The sequence below is a fragment of the Xylaria bambusicola genome (genome assembly GCF_022495145.1).
Source record: "Xylaria bambusicola strain CBS 139988 unplaced genomic scaffold F5B22scaffold_27, whole genome shotgun sequence".
Classification (NCBI taxonomy): domain Eukaryota; kingdom Fungi; phylum Ascomycota; class Sordariomycetes; order Xylariales; family Xylariaceae; genus Xylaria; species Xylaria bambusicola.
The window spans coordinates 351,255-369,132 of record NW_025953580.1 but is presented as its reverse complement, the minus strand read 5'-3'; the positions used below and the strand labels follow the sequence as shown (position 1 = coordinate 369,132).

At 49.9% G+C, this 17,878-nt stretch overlaps 6 protein-coding genes across 6 annotated transcripts; 4 read left to right on the top strand and 2 right to left on the bottom strand.

Annotated features, from left to right (window-relative positions):
- Positions 1-311: 311 nt before the first annotated feature.
- Positions 312-4,045, bottom strand: F5B22DRAFT_610906 (Spc97/Spc98 family protein). The gene is made up of 2 exons (XM_047975244.1): positions 3,592-4,045; positions 312-3,446 (listed from the first exon to the last, which is right to left on the bottom strand). Exons 1-2 carry the CDS (start codon positions 3,741-3,743, stop codon positions 863-865), a joined length of 2,736 nt encoding a protein of 911 aa, XP_047829858.1. The 5' UTR covers positions 3,744-4,045; the 3' UTR covers positions 312-862.
- A 488-nt stretch (positions 4,046-4,533) lies between these two features.
- Positions 4,534-6,844, top strand: F5B22DRAFT_231973 (transcriptional regulator of RNA polII, SAGA, subunit-domain-containing protein). Its single transcript, XM_047969870.1, has 4 exons — positions 4,534-4,891; positions 4,956-5,245; positions 5,307-5,412; positions 5,465-6,844. Exons 1-4 carry the CDS (start codon positions 4,663-4,665, stop codon positions 6,190-6,192), a joined length of 1,353 nt encoding a protein of 450 aa, XP_047829857.1. The 5' UTR covers positions 4,534-4,662; the 3' UTR covers positions 6,193-6,844.
- A 1-nt stretch (position 6,845) lies between these two features.
- Positions 6,846-11,319, top strand: F5B22DRAFT_231969 (MRC1-like domain-containing protein). Its single transcript, XM_047969869.1, has 2 exons — positions 6,846-10,091; positions 10,144-11,319. The coding sequence occupies exons 1-2, from the start codon at positions 7,027-7,029 to the stop codon at positions 11,225-11,227; spliced, it is 4,149 nt and encodes a 1,382-aa protein (XP_047829856.1). The 5' UTR covers positions 6,846-7,026; the 3' UTR covers positions 11,228-11,319.
- Positions 11,320-11,648: 329 nt separating this feature from the next.
- On the top strand, positions 11,649-13,342 carry F5B22DRAFT_610888 (uncharacterized protein). Its single transcript, XM_047975243.1, has 2 exons — positions 11,649-11,912; positions 11,967-13,342. The coding sequence occupies exons 1-2, from the start codon at positions 11,895-11,897 to the stop codon at positions 13,173-13,175; spliced, it is 1,227 nt and encodes a 408-aa protein (XP_047829855.1). The 5' UTR covers positions 11,649-11,894; the 3' UTR covers positions 13,176-13,342.
- A 734-nt stretch (positions 13,343-14,076) lies between these two features.
- On the top strand, positions 14,077-14,517 carry F5B22DRAFT_647590 (uncharacterized protein; the record flags this gene model as incomplete). The annotated part of the gene is made up of 1 exon (XM_047978894.1): positions 14,077-14,517. The coding sequence occupies one exon, from the start codon at positions 14,077-14,079 to the stop codon at positions 14,515-14,517; it is 441 nt and encodes a 146-aa protein (XP_047829854.1).
- A 422-nt stretch (positions 14,518-14,939) lies between these two features.
- On the bottom strand, positions 14,940-16,776 carry F5B22DRAFT_637089 (major facilitator superfamily domain-containing protein; the record flags this gene model as incomplete). Its single annotated transcript, XM_047977384.1, has 4 exons — positions 14,940-16,117; positions 16,175-16,281; positions 16,342-16,624; positions 16,677-16,776. The coding sequence occupies 4 exons, from the start codon at positions 16,774-16,776 to the stop codon at positions 14,940-14,942; spliced, it is 1,668 nt and encodes a 555-aa protein (XP_047829853.1).
- Between the last annotated feature and the right edge of the window lie 1,102 nt (positions 16,777-17,878).

The window sequence follows — 17,878 nt, the reverse complement described above, 5'->3', positions numbered from 1 at the left end:
GAGCGAGGAAAAAAATACAATCAGGAGGACCAATTACTATTACTATTTGTATGTGGTATCAATACGGTGGTACAAAAGCGTTTCTTCCTGGAAGATGGTGGTCCTGTATAATTTGCGAGCAATGAATAACTCCAGGCCGAACTCCTTCCACATTTCACTATCCTGCTTCACAGAGTTGAAATGTCGGAGGCTGGTGGACTCACAAAACCGCTGGGATGTCTTAGCGGTGGAAGACACTGGAAAATGGACGTTCAAGCTTTTATGAAAGATAGCACGCATGAATGACGAATGACATCAAATCTTCATGATATATGAGTTGACTGTGACTTTGGAAGTGATTGATAACGAAGCTAGATTTTCCCTGTCGTCCCAATCTACCTCTTTTGGAATGTTGGCTTTCCTCGGCCCTGCTATGTTCAAGGTCTGGTGCAATGTTCGAATTTAATCATTGATCGACATTTTATCAATACATAATATGCTAGCTGCCTCCATCTCCGAAATATAGGGATCTAGCAGCTACTTAGCCATGAAGTGCTCTTCTCTAGAGACGTACAATGTAGGTTGATTGTACGTGTCTAAATAGTCATATCGTGAATCTAGAACTCCTGCTGTTTTGCATTGCTGTCACTCGCATACTCTCTGGTGCTGCAGTGATCTGCCGAATCTGCTTCGAGCTTGCCTTGTCACCTTTCGATTCATAATAACTTAGATTTCGTCATTTCCATACTGGTGGAATCAATTTGTCTACGCCAGTCCGTAACGCCTGCTAAATGGTATGGTATGAATACATCCCAACAATCCTTGAAGCAACGGTTAACTCCCTCCATAACAAAATGGATCTCAGTCAGCCCATGTGGAATACTTATTCCCTTTCCCTCTCTTTTCCTTTCTCTCTGTCCGTGCCACCGGTTGGAGCTGCGGCCGGGGTACTTTTGGCCTTGCGGCGGATGGGTTGGTACACATCGTTGAAATTCATGGACACTCCGAGGAAGCGGAGGTCGACGTCTGGTTGGTAGGCGAGATCACCGAGGAGGATTTGTAGACGTGTCCGGAAGCGTTCGCCTAGGTGCCGGAGGCGCTCCTGGAGGGCGGGGAATTCGCTGTGCGGGCCAGCGGGGTTTCCATCAGAGCCCATGTCCTCGCGTCGCAGGTCAGCTTCCTGACGTTGTGTGAAATCCGAGACAGACCACGAGTATAGGCCGTCGACGCAATCGCGGTATGATAGCATTGTGCGTAGAAGTTCACCGAGCTGAATCATGTAGCCGTTGTCGTCCTCCTCGTTGGCGGCGGCAGAGCTGTTTGAGGAAGAAGCCACGAAGCGCTTCCGCCGCGCACCCAGGAGACCTTTGTGCGTAATGGAATTCAGATAATTCTTATGAGCCTGAATGATGTCGTCGAGTGTAACGTCTTCGCGCTTGAGGCGCGCTTGGAGTTCAGACCAGGAACTCTCAATCACTTCGAAAAGGATATAATATTGTAACTGGCCCACGAAATGAATCATCTCGGCAAGAAACCCTCGAGTTGTCTTCCAGGTCTTTCTCACAATTGCATGGTCCGTTTGAAGTACACCTCTCGAGCCCGTGGTCACCTTTCTCCACGTAGACGAGAGTGCAAACTCAACGCGCTTGATACGCCAAAGGAAATTGAAGACTTTGAGGTACTGACGATTGCCCCAGTCCGATACTACGACATCTACTGGGGCATCGATCTTGTATTCAAGGGTGAAACAGTCCCATCCGATATCACCGTGTGACAGTTGAAGCATGCGGGCGTCTAGACGACGAAGTACTTCTGGAGAGTCAAACTGAGCATTGGACCCGCGGATTGCGTGCTCGAGTTGTGCAGTTAGTGTATGTCTGTATTGAGCTCCAGCGGGCCGATCCAAATTGGCTGCGAGCGACTCCATTAAGAGCGCGATGAAGTCACCTTGCCCCAGGAGAATATAGCTCTTTAATGCTTGGAGGTGTTCGAATAGTTGGAACTTGTGTGTCATAAGATGAACTAAACGACGCATAGTAATTTTGTAGGCGTCATCAATCCATGATTCAAGGGTAGCTGTATCTCCGTAACGCAATTCTTTGGATGATGCTTTAGAATAAGTTTCAACCCACTGAGCATCACCGCAGCTATGACGGATGAAATTCAACGATTTCCCAATCAGGTGGACTTTATCCGCAAATTCTAGTGTAACGATTGAGGGAATCATATCATGAGACATGTCGTATTTTTCATCCCAAACATTGTTTGAACCGGTCTTAGTTTTGGCCACCGACTCCGTTGATTTCAACTGTATGAAAAACTCCGAATAAGGGTCTGAAAGTTCACCGTCGTAAATCCAATGACGGAGGATATCATAGAATGGTCGTGTTACAGGTGTCAACAGGCGTTCCGCGAAAGCGCCTACGATGGGGTCACCGTGCGATGTTGAAAAGGAGTGGATGAGAGAGATGATCTGGCCCCCTTTCTTGGTTTTTGACTCTTCGGCTATTAGGCTTAGAAGTCTCAAGCCCATGGTCGCTTCACGAGTCCAAACCACACAGCGCTTAAGAGTAACGCCAGCTTTTCCTATGCCACTTCGCGGAGCGGTCTCGTCGATGGAAGAGAGGGCCCGGCGAATCTGCCCTTCCAGCGTTGCCACAAGAGTCAAGTAAGATCGTAGTTCATCATTAATGGCAGCCCGAAGACTTTGATCCAGAAGTCCTTTTGCGGGAGTCTTGACAAAGTCTTGAAGGGCCTTGCAAAGGAGCGATGGCTCACCAAGTGTGTGAAGCAGACCAATTAGGGGAGGCGGTAGCGAGTGAGGTAACTTAAGAGAATAGTCTGGGCCAAAGGGGAGTGTGGCTGAAGAAACGCCTTGTAATGTGTAAGGGAGATCTCTCAGTATAGTTGGCTCCGGGGGCTCAAGGTCGGAGTAGTTGTCTGCCAACAGCTTCGATTTGATAGCAACGTCTCGTTTTGACGAGTTGGGAATTTCGTCAACTTGCGCTTTGTTGCGTCTCCATTCGCTTGGGGACGGCGGCCGCCTGGAATCATCGTATGGGGAATCTTGATCTGAAGTTCTTACTGCCTTCGGATTCTTTAAGACGTCGCGTAGATCGGTTGGCCGGTAGACTCCGGCCATAGGATCCGGTACAAACTCATTCTCTGTATCACGATCCGAGGGACTCAGAGACCCAAATTCTTCTCTATCTCGCCGCCTCTGCCGCCTCGCTTCCTCCTGTTGAAACTCGGCGAAAGCCACGGGATCCGGCAGGTTGGGGTCAGGAGAGTCCGTCAGCTGATGGAGAAGGTAGAGTATTGCCCATTTCTGGTTTAGAATAGGCAGGGCTAACAACCTAGAGTATAGATTGGAGAAGCGCAGAGCTAGGTTTGGATCAGACTGCACCAGCCGACGGCGGATGAGCTCTGAGGCATGATTCTGGTCGGCGAGGGGAGGCGGATGGGGTCTAGAAACTCCAAGTATTAGTAGCTAGCTCATCTGCTTGTTTTTCCTCCCCTGCGTCTGTTCTTTCTGCCCCGCGATTTCTCTGTTCTCTCTGTTCTCTCTGTTCACTATTCTTTTCTCACCCCCCTACGAATATGAGCACTTGCCGTTCAAGCTGGTCCTTGATTTGCTGAAGTAACAGGCTATGCCTCTGCTGGTTTTCGTCCCTTGTGTCGTGTGGGTTATTGGGTATTATTTCAGAAATGAGGCGGTTGATGCTAGCCTCGACGCGCTTCGAATCGGGCCCTGCTCGAGACATGGTAACATTTTGCCTATGCAAGGGGTAGGAGACAAAGCGTTTTGTAGCAAGGACGTAGACCAAGGTAATGGTCTATCAACAGTGTACGCAGGACGATGAGTCGACACACAAACCGTGGCTCAGAGCGAACACTGCAACTGTGTAGGCGCGACGATGCGTTCGTCCAACGACGTAGGTAGGTACATGTAGGTCGGGGTGTTATAGTGTAATTCTACACCTGGGCAGCGCGACTAGGGCCCCGCTAACTTGAGTTACACAGCGGGGTTAGGTTCGTAGGTAAGTACCTAGCAGACCTACCTACCTACCACCTAGGTAGGCTCTAGGCATTATCCAGGTAAGAAGATAGGTGACTAGGTAGGTATCTTGGTATGTATGTAGGTAGCTATTTGTAAGGGTCTGAGCCAGCATATGGTACAGCGCCTACCTAGGCACTGTTTTAGGTAGAGTCTGTAGCCGGGCTGACTGTACTCGGTACCTAGCTTGGCTCCTATAACTGTACTGAAGAAAGGTACTCCTTACTTTTGTCCCTGCAGTCTGCGGCCCCAGTCCCCCGTTCGTCGGTTACTCGCATCTGTCTGCCAAAACTTTCCACCACCAGCGAACGTCCTACAGCGAGTGTCCTGTATTCCATCGCTCTCTGACGAAGCGCCATCAACTTCATCACATGGCGGCTATCCACAACACAATATCATCATTTTGAAGCTTTCATCTCGGTCGCATGCGCTAGGGCTAGCGATCCATGGGATTTTGGTCCCGCGGCGTCGTGTCTGTAGCAGCACCGCACGCGACAGCTCTCGTACGCTCCCTTATTACCTAAGCTCACCACCATCGGCCCTAGCCCCAGCTTCGCGATTCGACAAGTCGCGATACCTCGATTCCACCCCAGTCGGGTCGCCGCAATAATCTACCACTTCCCGATATGCCCGACATAGATCCCGCGGCCTTGAGCAGCCGCCCATCTGTCAGCCTGTCTACTCCCATCCTGAAAACAATTACCGTTTCGACACCGGCCACCCAAAAGATCACGAAGACAAGCCAGATCATTCCCGCCCGTATCGATCTTGAACCATTATACACAAGCTTGAAGAGCGCCATTGGCATCGAACAATGGAATATCTACAAAGATGCCTCCACCCAGTTCATCTTGGGTTCGTTTCTGCTGTCGAACATCTGCCCCGTTGTACTTAAAAAGCTGATTTAAGCCCGTCGCAGGTCGGTTGAACCAAGTTGAATATTCCGAGCGCATCGATCCAATACTTGCCTCTCCAAATGGCGAAAAACTCCATCTCCACAACCAGCTTTTGGCGGCAATATATGGCAATTTAACTAGAGAAATGCCCGATCAAGGGCTTGCACCATGGGTCTCTGCTAACGACAAACCGGCTGCCAACGTTGGCGCAAAGCCCGTGACCGGTGATGCGGCTGAACGAAGATTGAAGGCTGAGGTCATGCAGCTGCCAAGCCGCGACCGCAGGCGTATCAAGGATCTGGCGCTTAATGATGTATGCATACTCTAATCGCAAGAGGTCCAGTCATTGGACATGCCTAGCTAACCTCAGGCAGTTCGATCCACACGATGTCATGGCCGACATGTTTATGGAGCACCATCGAGGTAGGGCCACTCGAGCTGCGGACATCCCCCAAAGCGCTACAGGGCTTAACAACATGAGTAAGTTGATCTACAAGATCCTGTGTGAAGGTAATCTCTCTAAATATGACAGACCTGGACTTGGAGATAAAGAAGCGGTTTGCGCAACCCCTGGCCGTCGAGTCTGGGGAGTTCCCCGACTCCGCGAGCATCGAGTTGCAAATGCTGCCGATATCATATGCCGCCGGCCTGGTTGGTGGCCATACTCCCGAGGTTGCACAGTTTATGTCGGTTGCCACCGAGACATTCATCAAAGAATTTTTGTCGACTGTATTCGGGAGGACGAGAAGCAACGGACCCGGTGACTCAGGAAGTGCGGGTTTCGGGGCTGGTGTTGGGTGGATACAAACCCACAAGTACCGCCGGCAACTTCGAAAGGAAGAAGCTGCTCTCAATAGAGGCGAACTGTCTAGAGACAAGAGCGGATTGCTACCGGTCGAAGCAAAGGCAGCGAGCGAACGTCCGCCGCTTGGAATGGCCGATCTACGTCTTGCGCTGGAAATTGGTGATTGTGGCATCAGCTCATTGCCAACGATCCGCCAGTCAGTTTTACACACGTATAGAGATGGCGAACTGGACCACTATAACAATTATACATATGTGCCCGGACAGGGGCAGCCACGCAATAGCGACGAGAACATGGTCAATGGGGTTACGAGCAGCCATAAAGATGGGATGACTAATGGCACGGCGCCGGATTCCATGGATATTGACGATGATGAACCTACTTGGGCGGGCACAAGTTTGCATGACATGCAGACGCTCGACGGTGTGTTAGACGGATTATTAGCTATGCCTTAGTAGTATGTATGTATATAGTACTCTGTATCAGCATTGGGATGGCGCAAAGGGCAGGTTGCATTGGTACCACTGGAAAGTCTAAAAGGTGTTCGGCGTTTTGGTTCAAGTAGTGAAGGGATTTGTGATGGAGGGACTTGTACTGAAGGAGCCTGTACGTTGACGTCCACGATACCCCATTGGTTCCTTCAATCTATTGCTTGTCAAGATATCGTCTTGGTACTTACCTAAACTTACATGATAACTGCCTCGGCGGTCTGGATGTAAAAAGAGTGTGAATGAGGGTTAGATATCTCATGGTTACAGACGAGTGCCGAAGGGAAACCCTACGAGCTGCCTAACAGTGCAGGGTGTTATTAGGGTGCTGCACTCATTAGCTGAGGCACTTGTATCCAATCTCATCTACTAGATAGATCAGCTTAGGTCGCTTATTCTGAAGTGGAAGGACTTTTGGCTGACTTTGGAATGTCTATATGTAACGTGTAAACGTGTTAGCGAATGATGGAGACTCGGCGGGATGCGACGGCATGACGTTTCGTGTGGGGTTTTCACACTGTCCGAGCTTGACGCGGTGGGCACGCGTGTTGAAGCGCAGCGCAGCGCGTTCGTAAAGTGCCTTAATAGACATGACCCCCACCTCCAATTAATTGATTGCTTTACACTTCCCTTTCGATGCCTAAAGTACCTACCTACCTACCTAATCAACCGTCAATGGTCGTAATTCTTTTGAGCTCTGTACATATTCAGCATTGCAAAGCCCCCTCCATCTAATGTCATGATCGTTTGATCTGAGTTATTCTTTTGGTTTTCTTGCAGCCCACCTCTTGTCGTCACAACATGTCTTCTCCTCGCGCGTCGTCGCCCGCTGGCGACGCGTCCAACCCTACATCACCACAATTAACCCCCCGGTCCAAACTTAAAGCAATGCTGGCAGCTGTGGATGATGCATCTTCTGGCGACGAAAGCTCCGGTCCAATTGATGCGAAGGCGCTATTTGCTGCCATCGACAAGACCAAACAGCAAGCCGAATCTAAAAGCCCCTTGCAAGACGACACTATAGATGAGGATGAAGATACAGAAATCGTGAAACCTCGCGGCCGCATTGCTGCTCGGATGCATGCCAATTTCACAAAGACCAATCAGCTCACTCGAGCATCAGAAGGTGGAAAGCCGCGTCCAACACCAGAACAGGACACCGTAATCCAGCAATCACTGCTTGCAGGGGAGGCGGATGATGAGGATGATGTAATCGCCCCAACTCGACGGAGATTGGCCAGACCTGATCGTCAGTCGACACCCGGTACACCGGCTTCGACAAGCCGTCACTCATCCCCGGGACTGTTCGTCTCCCCATCACCACAAAAGACCACAGCCCCAGAACATGGCTCGACTGCCTCGGCCTCTGATGACGACGAGATGCCCATTGACCTGAGCAAGAACGCTCGTTTCAAGGCATTGGTTGAGAAGAAGAGAAGAGCAAGGTTGGATAGAGAGGCTGAGGAAGAGCGTCAGCGGATGGAACGCGCCCAGCGTGTCAGTGAGCAGGTACCCACAGAGTCCGCTGATGAAGACGATGTATCAGACATTTCGGATGACGATGGCGGTCGTAAACTCACGCAAGACATCTCTCGCCCTGCCCGTAAGGCAAGCAAAAAGGCTCTGGAAGAGATGAACCGCGAGACGCAGCGATTGAGCCGAAGTCTCCAGCTCGCTCATGAAGCCAAGACTAAAAAGAAAATCAGTAAAGATATGCTTTTCAAAAAGTTCAATTTCCGACCCGAGGGAATCTCTACAGACACCGGAAATAAGGCACCAAATTCAAGTCGTGCCACGACACCCGCGTCGGTTCACCAGACCGATGCAGAGCTCGATAACGATGGAACCCCACCGAGCTCCCCTCCTAGTATATCAAAAGAGACAGTGTGCCCCTCAACCCCGACTGTTTCTACGTCCGAAAATAGCGTTCCCATACCTCAAAAAGCGCACAGCGACCATCCAAGCCTGGAAGATTCCTCATCCCAATCTAAAGATGCGGGCAAAGATAAGGAAAACACGACTGATAGGGTAACCTCCTTTCCGCAACAGCGGGTTTCAAAAAAGCCAATGCGCCAAGTCCGAGTCAAACTACCCCCTGTGCAAGTACAGGCTATGATGATGGACTCTGATGATGAACTTGAAATCACCAAAACTAAGAAACAGGACAAGCTTCAGGCCGTATTATCTCGCATTCCTGAGAGCAAGGCACAGGAGTCGACCGAGATGAAGATCTTACGCAACCTCGCACATCTTTCTTCACCATCTAAAGAACAAACGCGTGGCCGAAATGCGAAACCTTCTATGACTTTGGCTGAGCTTCAAATGTCTCTACAGCAGCGTGCCAAGGCCCAGGCAAAACTGGAGCGTGAACGACGCCTCGAATTGCTCCGTTCTAAAGGCATTGTGGTTCAATCCGCCGAAGAACGAGAGCGTGAGCGAGAACAAGTTGAGGACATTGTTGCCAGGGCACGTCAAGAAGTTGAGGAGGTCATGATGCGTGAACGGGAGGAGGCAAAGAGGCATCGCAAGGAGAAAAGGCAGAATGGCGAAGTAGATCCTCTCGCTTGGGATGATAGCGATGACGACAGCTTCGAAGACAATGAAGACACAGAAGCTGGAGAAGTTGAGTTTTCCGGCTCTGAAGAGGAAGATGAAGAGAAAGGTGATGTGGAAGACGAAACCGCTGAAAACTCGGAAAAGGATGTGAACAATTCCATGTTCATGGATGAAGCAGAAGAAGTACAGTCAGAGGACGAAAAGACACCAAATCCTAATGATTTCGATGACTTTTCAGATGAAGACATCGAAGCAATCAAGCGCCCCACCGCCTCACAAACAAGAAGGTTCAAGAAACAGGTACAAATCATTTCAGACGATGAAGATGAGGGTGGTATTGAGGCTACCCCCAAGCCAAAAAGTGCATTACCAATGTCGCCTGCTGTGCCGGGTTCAGATTCTCCTAAGCCACCAACGTCGGTCTTGCGCTCAGCTACCAAAACTTTCATACCCGGGCTTCCTATCGCAACTGCAGCGCCTGCTGGTCTAGGATTAACTCAGATTTTCGCCGGCACTATGGACAATAGCCAGGTGGAATCGATTAGTGGCTCGCCTCAAGCTTTCATGCCTAGTCTCGACCAGTTTCCCGATTCCCAATTTTCAGCCACAGCAGACCAATCTCAGGCCAACAATATGATTATTGATAGCCAACCCTCGCAAGTAGCGACCTTGCAGGGCCATGAAACCCAAACCCAGGGATTGCAGTTACATTACTCACAATCGCAGGCCCATGGCTTCGATAGTCTCGTGCAGGCAGACGCGACGCAGGCTTCCGACTTCCTAGACCCTACACAGGATGGTGGTTTTCAAGACTTCACACCTTTGAAACAGCGATTTGTCGATCCTCCACCGTCAACTGTTGGCACCGTCCTACTCACAGACACTCTGGATGAAGTAGTCACACAGGAGTCACCACTTGTAAGGAAACGAGGGAAACTTTTACGACGAAATGACGTCGCTAGCGTAAGCCCTACTTTGCTATCTACAGAGCTTGCCGAAAGCACCAACCGTGCCACTATTGTCGATGTTAGCGGGCTGTCCGAAGAGCAAGCAACATCATCCGATGCATTCAAGTTAATGGAGAAGGCAGCAAAACGAGAGAAGCGATTGAAAAGGAAGCTTGACAAGAGAAAGAGCGAAGCAGCGGTGATGATCGAAGAGCAGGCCGTGGAATCCGAAGATGAATATGCTGGCTTAGGTGGCGCAGACGGAGAGGATTCGAGTGATGAGGATGATGAACTCGTCAAAGAGATGATCGACGACACTGGGAAGAATGACGGGGATGCTGCCAAGCTAGCGGGATTATTTGCGTGAGTTGTCACAATGAATAAAGGAGGTTGTTAGATGCTAATGTTCTTAAAGGGATCGAGAGCGTGCCGCAGATGCCGCTCAAGTTGACAAGCTTTTCCGAGACATCACCACAGGCATGCTCCGTAAACGGCGCCGAGGAGGTGACGGTCACGACTTTGATCTATCCGACTCGGACGATGGGGGCGAGGCCCGCCGTCGAATGAAACGTCGGCAATTTGCCAAGATGCAGAAGGCATTATTTGCAGATGAGCGTATTGGCAAGATCGCAGAGAATCCTCGAAATGCAGCGTTTCTGAAGAGTATTGAAGACATGAATGATGACGAGGAATGGAATTTTGATGAGAATTTTCAGGATACCACATCCAGCGGTGACGACAGTCAATCACAAAATGCTAGTCAGGTTGAGCAAGCCATACCTGACAGCCAACCTCCGACGACTGGCCGCAAGCGCTCTCGAACAGAAGATCATGCTCCCCGACCGGGTCCAAATGGGCGCCATACGAGGGAAGGAGCCCGACCATCGTCGATAGCAGAAGTTCGAAGGTCACTTTCGACGTTGCTTGATGAGCCTAATGCCTCAGCTGGATCCATCATACCTGCGACAGAGATTGGTTCTGACAGCGAAGGGGAAGGAGAGCGCCCTTCAACATCACATTCTAACAAAGAGAACCACCGTACCCTTCGCCATAGTGGTGGTACCGTCGTCGACCGGATTACCCTGAAGCGCAGTTCTTCATCTTCACTTTCAACGGCTAGCACAAGCACGACGACAAAGCTGGCCTTCACTGCACCTGCTACCACTGGCAGTGGCTTTAAAGTGCCGGCCTTGCTACGTCGGGCCACTACAAACTCAAAGCGTCTGGGTTCGAGCGGTGACATGAGCAGCAGCAGCACCAGTCAAGCCTCAGCCAGCAGTACCTCGGGCTCACTGAACAAGGCTGCCAGTTTCGGTGAGGATGGTAAGCTAAAGAAGAACGCAGGCAAACGGTCTGGCATTAACTACTTTGCCCACGAGAATGAGCGTAGGGCGAAGGTGGCCGAGGCGGAGAAGAGGCGCGAGGCAAAGAAGTGGAAGGGAGCTGAAGGGAGAAGCAAAGTTGTCGGGGGCTTGTTTGGTAGCGGCTCATTTGAGTAAGCTTCGGGTCGCTTTGGCGTTAAAACACGAAAAGGCACAAGGATTTCAAACGTTTTGGTAGGATAAGGCGTATTACGGTATTGTATTGTCTGTTTAAGCATTGCATGGCGAAGGGTGTTTTGATGGCGGAGACCACACACTGTGAGTTACTACAGGGGATAGTCAAGACAATTGACATTGGCATCAGATAGATGCTTGACCAATAAATTTCTCGTTCACAATAGCAATCGCTCCAATGAGTATAAACGTTTTGTAAAATCCGCGACTCGAGATATCACTTGGTTGAATTATACAAGTGCTAGTAGTCTAAGGCTCCTAATTTGCTGGTGTTGGGGGGCAGTAGGTTAGGTATGGTAGTTAGGCAGGGAGCGCAGGGAGTGCAGTGCAGGGGCATGCCGACATTTTACCGAACAAGAAGGCACTTCAAGATACCTATAACAGCGCAGTTCTGCAATCTCTCATCTCATCAACTAATTAACCATCTAGGTACCGTGTTAAGTGTTAACAGAGGACGCCACGAGTGAAAATGATAACGAGCTGCCTATGGAAAGCTTCAGCCTGAGATATGAGGTGCTTGGCCCTTAGCGCCCAATGACGCCATCGTGGTCCAGCCGCCTCCCTTCCCGCGAGAAGCACCGCAAGTCTCGGCTCGGGATGCGATGTGAGCATGGCCCCTCCGCCAGCCGTAAGTCCTCATTCCGATGCTGTTGAAGACTAGCTTCGTTGATGCCGTGTATAGACCCCAACACCGCACCGCTTTCTTGTGCCAAAGCGTTCGCAGTCTCGTAGCGAGACGCCTCATGTGGCCTTTCAGCCGAGCAGCCAGCAGTTCCAGGCTACGCCGCGGTTCTCGCTGCACTCAACGCCGCACAAAGGACCATCGTCATCTATCACGCCATTCCGGCATCGCGGCACGGGGCATGATGTTGTTATTGACAGCTCACCGCCACCTGTGCCGAGGCAAGATCATGTCAGCTACGACGAAGCTGATGACGATGGTGACTATGTCGGGCTAGACGATGAATATCAGCGCAACCGCACTGGATTCCAGCAAGACACTATAATTGACGAAGATGATGTGGTACATCAGTCCTCGCCCCTGGAACGAGGAAGTGACTGTGAAGCCTATGACATGAACGAAGAGAGAGACGCCAAACGCAGACGTATCTCTATATCCTCTCCCGACATTGGGATCCAAGAACCATCGACTTTCCTCCTCAAAACCGAAGACATATTAGATGTCGACATGCAAGATACAGCCTCAGCCGTCGAGTCTCTCAGGTCGGAACCTACAATCTCGGAAAACGACGAAGAATCAGATGTAGCAGTCATTCAAGACGCCGCCGAGGGCACCGAAGACAGCTCTCCCTGCCGTGGAGAGAAACTGCTCGTTAAAGCACATCGACCCACGTTTCAGAAACCGCCGCGCTTCAAGCCCGCTGAGCTACCAGGAGGCGCCCCGCGTCCGGAGCCCTTGCCCGATGTCTTCTCGCCACAGCGCAAAGGCGCAAAGTACGTTGCAGGGGGACTGGCGGCTGAGCTACGTGATTGGCTTGTTGATGTTGAGGCAGGGTTTGGCTCTTCCTCGATAGCGAATACTACTGCGCGCGACGAAGAGTGGGTTGCCAGAATTCAAGTTGATGATACAAGTGATACAAGTCCAAACGCACGGGGTATGACGCTTGTTCAAGGCAGGCAGATACTGAGTAATAAGGTCGATGCTAACAATAACAGTCAAGCTGAGGGTAGAAACGAAGAGGCAGGGGATGTCCTGGGACACAGTATCTTCAAGCTGATACTTGCAGGCCCAGGCCGATTGAGCGGTCTTGGTATTGGGAATGATGTGCGACCTGGAGTCGTTATCGGTATTGCTCGACCTACTTGGGAGGTTGTACTAGATGGCCTTGGACGCTGGGGAGTTGCTTGCGATTGGGTTGTGCTGCGCTAGGGATGCGACTGTCTGTAAGACACGCTCGCACTGAGCTACAGTATGGTCCAAAAATCTCGTTCACATAACACCCATCTAAACAAGGTAGTCACATGTATATAAGTATCCCCTTCATCTAGTAGATATTTGTTGTGTACGCTACAACAAGGTTGTTACCTCGACCCCTATATACGTTACCTATTGTGCCTCTCTTGTGACCAGGAGTCCTATAACGACATGGAAACGGCAAAGTATAGTAGCCTACATTCTACCTATTAAACAGGTTACAAAGTTCGCTCCGATTGTGAGTATTTAAGCTGGTCTCAAGGCTCCATTATGCTAGTATTACCATACACCATACCTTACAACAATCAATCAACCTCGAAACAGCCATGAGAGTCATGTAGCGCTCTTTGTTCCACAATAAGATGAAAAGGTGTAACTTAAGATGTATAACTCTTGCTATATCGTGGCATTCTCCTTTCACGGTTGGCGGTGTTGCACCGAGTGTCTCCTTTGCAACAGGTCATTACAATGGCATGAAAGAGTCCATCCAATCTATCATAAGACGAGCCTCTGCGTCTCGAGCTAGTCTTTTGAGATGCATAAACCAATTGTACTTTTATTGTTTGCCTAGCTTTAACCTCTTTTCAAAGAATCACAAAGAATTAGCGTATCAAGCCGAACACTGCATTGTCTGCAAAATCATCAGCACCGTATCACCAGGCCAAATCCACATATAAAGTTTCAAGGCCCTCCAAAACCTTCGGCATATCTATCGTTTTCGTCACACTCACCAAACACGAGAGAATACATTGCTCACAAGCAGGAAGTCTTGTGGAACGCTAATCTCTCGTAAACAAGCCCCCTCGAGCATACCGGAAGAAAATATCTCTACTCTCCGCTTTCCACTATCATCAATATGGAGTACAGAAAGTGCTATCCTCGTGTTCAGGCCCTCCACGACAAGGTCGCATCGCTCGTAGATTCGTATACTTTGCAATCATGCTCACGAGTCCTAGAAGTCACAGATGAGTTTGACGAAGAGGTCGCTTCTGCGCCACAGCCGCTCTCCCCCGAAATGGAAGAGCTCACAACCATCTGTCGCACATACAAGCTGCTCTATCAGGGATTCATCCGCGACTTGCTGATGCGAGAGGCGAAGAAGGAGCACGAGATATACGAGCGGGCCGTCTCGAGGAAGCTCAAGCGAAGCAATGATCATGTACAGAGACGCCAGGGCAAGGTCTTCGAGGTTGATCAGGGCGAACATATCGAAGCTGCGCTGCAGTCTTTAAGGCTTGAGGAATTCCTCCAAGAAAAGATAGCGAGCGGTGAGAAACATGTGCATTTCACAAAGTGATGTATGCGCTGATATAGGAGCTTAGGAATCGAGTGTCGATACTGGTTGATTCAAGGTGAGTTTTAGATTATTGAACATAGCGAGCGTGGCGAATGGAATAGGAACATTGAGATTGCTAGTCTTTTGATAAGAATTGCATTGATATATATGGGCAGGTATCCTATATGTGAAATAAAAGTCTGTTGCATAATTTATAACGATCAATGTGATTATGTCAGTAGATATCGATGGAATAGAACTTTAATATGAGTATACCTAGTTACCTATTACAGATCATAAGAGTAACCCTTTTAACTAATGTGTAATCATTATCTTGACATTTTTTTATCTAAAAGAGCCATGTGTCATAGCTCATCGTAAACTAAGCGCAGAGGGTATCAAAGCCAGTTGTACCGTGTATGTATATATAAGCGACAGTCTATTTATGGCCCTTGTCTATCAGGCCTGAGCTCATACAGGACCTCTTTTCCCTTTTCTGAATCCTGAGTTTTGTGCCCAGTTTCTTTTGTTATAGTCCACTGCTGGAATTCTAAAGGTTCCCACTTGAGGAAAAGGGATGCTAGCAAGGCTATTGCTGCACCAGCAATGACTGTGTAATAAAGCCAGCTGATCGTCTCGATTATAGCACTGATGACGAGCTCCTTGATATCGGCATTGAAACCATCAAGCATGGTGGACTCTACACCTGACAGTAATCCGAGGATCTCAATGTCCTTGAAGCCCACAAACCCTGCAGCAGCTTTCACCAGCCTCAGCCCGACATTCCAATATATGCTTGCTGATATCGAAAGAGCAACCGCAGTACCACCCAGCTGCGCTAAGCTATGCAGAGTCGCCTGGTCTAAGCGTTCCTCCTCAGTTTCCAGGACAGCCGAGCATACCGGAATGGCGAGGTTCCATAAAATGCCCACGCCGGCACCGATTATGGCGCTGAAAGCCATAATGGCACCTAAGTGAGTATGGTCGGTAATAGTATGGTATGTAATGCCGCCTACTAAGAGCAGAGCACTACCAAGGATGAAGAATGGCTTGTAGTATCTCGTGTATCCAAGAAGACCATGAGACGCAAAAATGGCGACAATAAACAGTGCTGTTAGGCACAGTAGACGTAGACCAGCCTCGAGCGGCAGGATCTCGCGAGTGAACATGTAGAAGAGAGGTGTATAGTAAAGCGAGATACCGTACGCAATACTGGCGCCTGATGTACATAAGAAAGTCAAAAGGATAATGCGTTTGTTGAAGAGATAGATAGGAATAATTCGATGTTCAGGCTTTACGCCAATGGAGAATGTTTGTTGCACAATGTATGCAACAGAAGCCACAACGAATATGACCCATATGGCGAGTTGGGGGATAGATCCCCATGGCCAAGCAGACCCGGAGAATACAGTCGCGAGACTAAGCGATATGAACGTCGCAGAATGCAAGATATGACCAATCCAGTCAATCTCTTTGAAATATCTAGATACCGACTTCTTGGTCGAGGCGGAATAGCTTGGCAAGGCAAAGACAGAGAGGAAGAAGGCGATAACCACGATAGGTAAAGCAAAGTAGAAAGCCCATCGCCATGTTGCGTGCTCATTTTGTGCGAATCCAGCTCCTGGAACCACCATCAGCCTCGGTGTTGCGCGATGCAAGGATGCTGGGACCGACTTACCAATTACGGGACCTGTCAAGACACCGAAGGAAAAGCTCGCGCCAATAGAAGCTTGCACTAGGGCAACTTCATTGGGGTATGAAAAAATAACAGTAAAACTCAATATGCTATAAATCATGTCAGTGTGGCTGATCATAGAAGGGGGGGAGGGTATGGGGTGATATTACCCCTGGTAGACAACGCTGGCACCAAATGCCATAATAGCTCGACCAACGATAAACAATACGAAGTTGGGGGCGGCACCTGCGAGTGCAGTACCGGCAGTGATAAGAACTAGTCCGCTAAGCGTAAGAACCTTGATATCATAGAATTGGCAAAGTTTTCGAGCCAAGGGAGTTGCGACAATATTGCATATGGAGTAGCTTAAAGCAACCCATGGCAGTAGGTGTATATCGTTATACGCCTTGTAGACTGGACCTTGGATGTTGGCGGTGTTACTAAGATCGTAGCCTATTCCGATCAGCAGTGAATTCGTCGAAGATTCAGCCCAGCCACGACTTACCATTTAACAGCGATAAAATGTTGCAAACAATGAACATCAGTCTCCATTTCCACGGCGTCAATTTTTGCCTCGGGTGCGATTCCGTTATGACGGGATCCATCAACGCGGTTCTATGCTGCCATTTACCAGAGCGCCCGGAGAGCGACGTCGGTGTTTGGGGAGCATTTATCTTGTCGGCCAGGGCTTTATAGAGTTCATGTTGTGCATACGTCTGATCCGTTGGCTGGATGTGATGTGGTGCGGTATACTGAATCGCATCGCTCCTCGTGGGTATCTGATTCATCGGCTGCCCAACACTATACTGACTCCAATACTGGCCGCCATTTCCATAATATGCCCACCCCTCTTGGCCGTTGTAAACAGCCTGCGGGACAGCTACCCCGTTGGCCATAGCCTGGTCATATTGATAGTTCGAATAAGCCGCCTGGTTGTATGGGTGCCCATGAGGATAGCCAGAAGCATGAGTCCCGTCGCTGTGTTGGTAAGGCCACGGTCCTTCTGTAGGTTGTCCTGCCGTCTGAGTTGGGCCGCTGGCTCCGTGGTGCTCGTGATAAGTCCATCCGGCGGCACTCTGATAATACGCATATCGATTCTCGTCAGACCCGTCGTTGATCGAACTGCCTTGGTCGACGACGCTTGGTGGAACTGCAGTATATCCAGAGCCGTACTGCCCAGCAGTCGCCATCTTAGGCCACCACATTCATTCGCCTATCCTGCCGGCTGGTAGACATGGAAGTTTGTTGAAGTATAGGGTCAAGCTTGAAAAAGAATGGCTCCCGAGGCTACTTTACGGAATGTGCAGGCTCAAGGCAAGGTAGCGGGCGGGCAGCTCGAGCGGTGGCGGCGCGGCAAGGACAATAGTTTATTTTCACCTCGCGTGGGTTTGCGCAGCAGCAGGATCATATCCTCGTCGGTTGACTTCCTTGTCTCGCCCCAGCACGGCAAAAGCTAGCACAGGCTCCGTTACCAAGCTACACTAGCATCTTGATTCCAAGCACTGCCGCCGATGACTGGCTGGAGTAAGGACTGGAGTAAGTAGATAGTGTATGAGACTGGAACGGGAGAGCTTGAGAGGATACACTACAGTAGGTAGACTAATAGACAGTCGAGGGCAGGTTGATGTCAGCGGCCATGGCTCAGATAGGCAGCGGGCAAGGGGTGTGGTCCTTGTCGGTTCCTTTCCATGGCTTCGACTGCTTCTC

What these genes read in the sequence shown, in the direction of transcription:
- F5B22DRAFT_610906 (XM_047975244.1), bottom strand. Translation starts at nt 3,743, where the DNA reads ATGTCTCGAGCAGGGCCCGATTCGAAGCGCGTCGAGGCTAGCATCAAC. An exon ending in ATCAAGGACCAGCTTGAACG is followed by an intron (nt 3,447 to 3,591) that starts GCAAGTGCTCAT and finishes TGGAGTTTCTAG; the next exon opens with ACCCCATCCGCCTCCCCTCG.
- F5B22DRAFT_231973 (XM_047969870.1), top strand. Translation starts at nt 4,663, where the DNA reads ATGCCCGACATAGATCCCGCGGCCTTGAGCAGCCGCCCATCTGTCAGC. An exon ending in CTCCACCCAGTTCATCTTGG is followed by an intron (nt 4,892 to 4,955) that starts GTTCGTTTCTGC and finishes AGCCCGTCGCAG; the next exon opens with GTCGGTTGAACCAAGTTGAA. An exon ending in TACAGGGCTTAACAACATGA is followed by an intron (nt 5,413 to 5,464) that starts GTAAGTTGATCT and finishes TAAATATGACAG; the next exon opens with ACCTGGACTTGGAGATAAAG.
- F5B22DRAFT_231969 (XM_047969869.1), top strand. Translation starts at nt 7,027, where the DNA reads ATGTCTTCTCCTCGCGCGTCGTCGCCCGCTGGCGACGCGTCCAACCCT. An exon ending in AAGCTAGCGGGATTATTTGC is followed by an intron (nt 10,092 to 10,143) that starts GTGAGTTGTCAC and finishes ATGTTCTTAAAG; the next exon opens with GGATCGAGAGCGTGCCGCAG.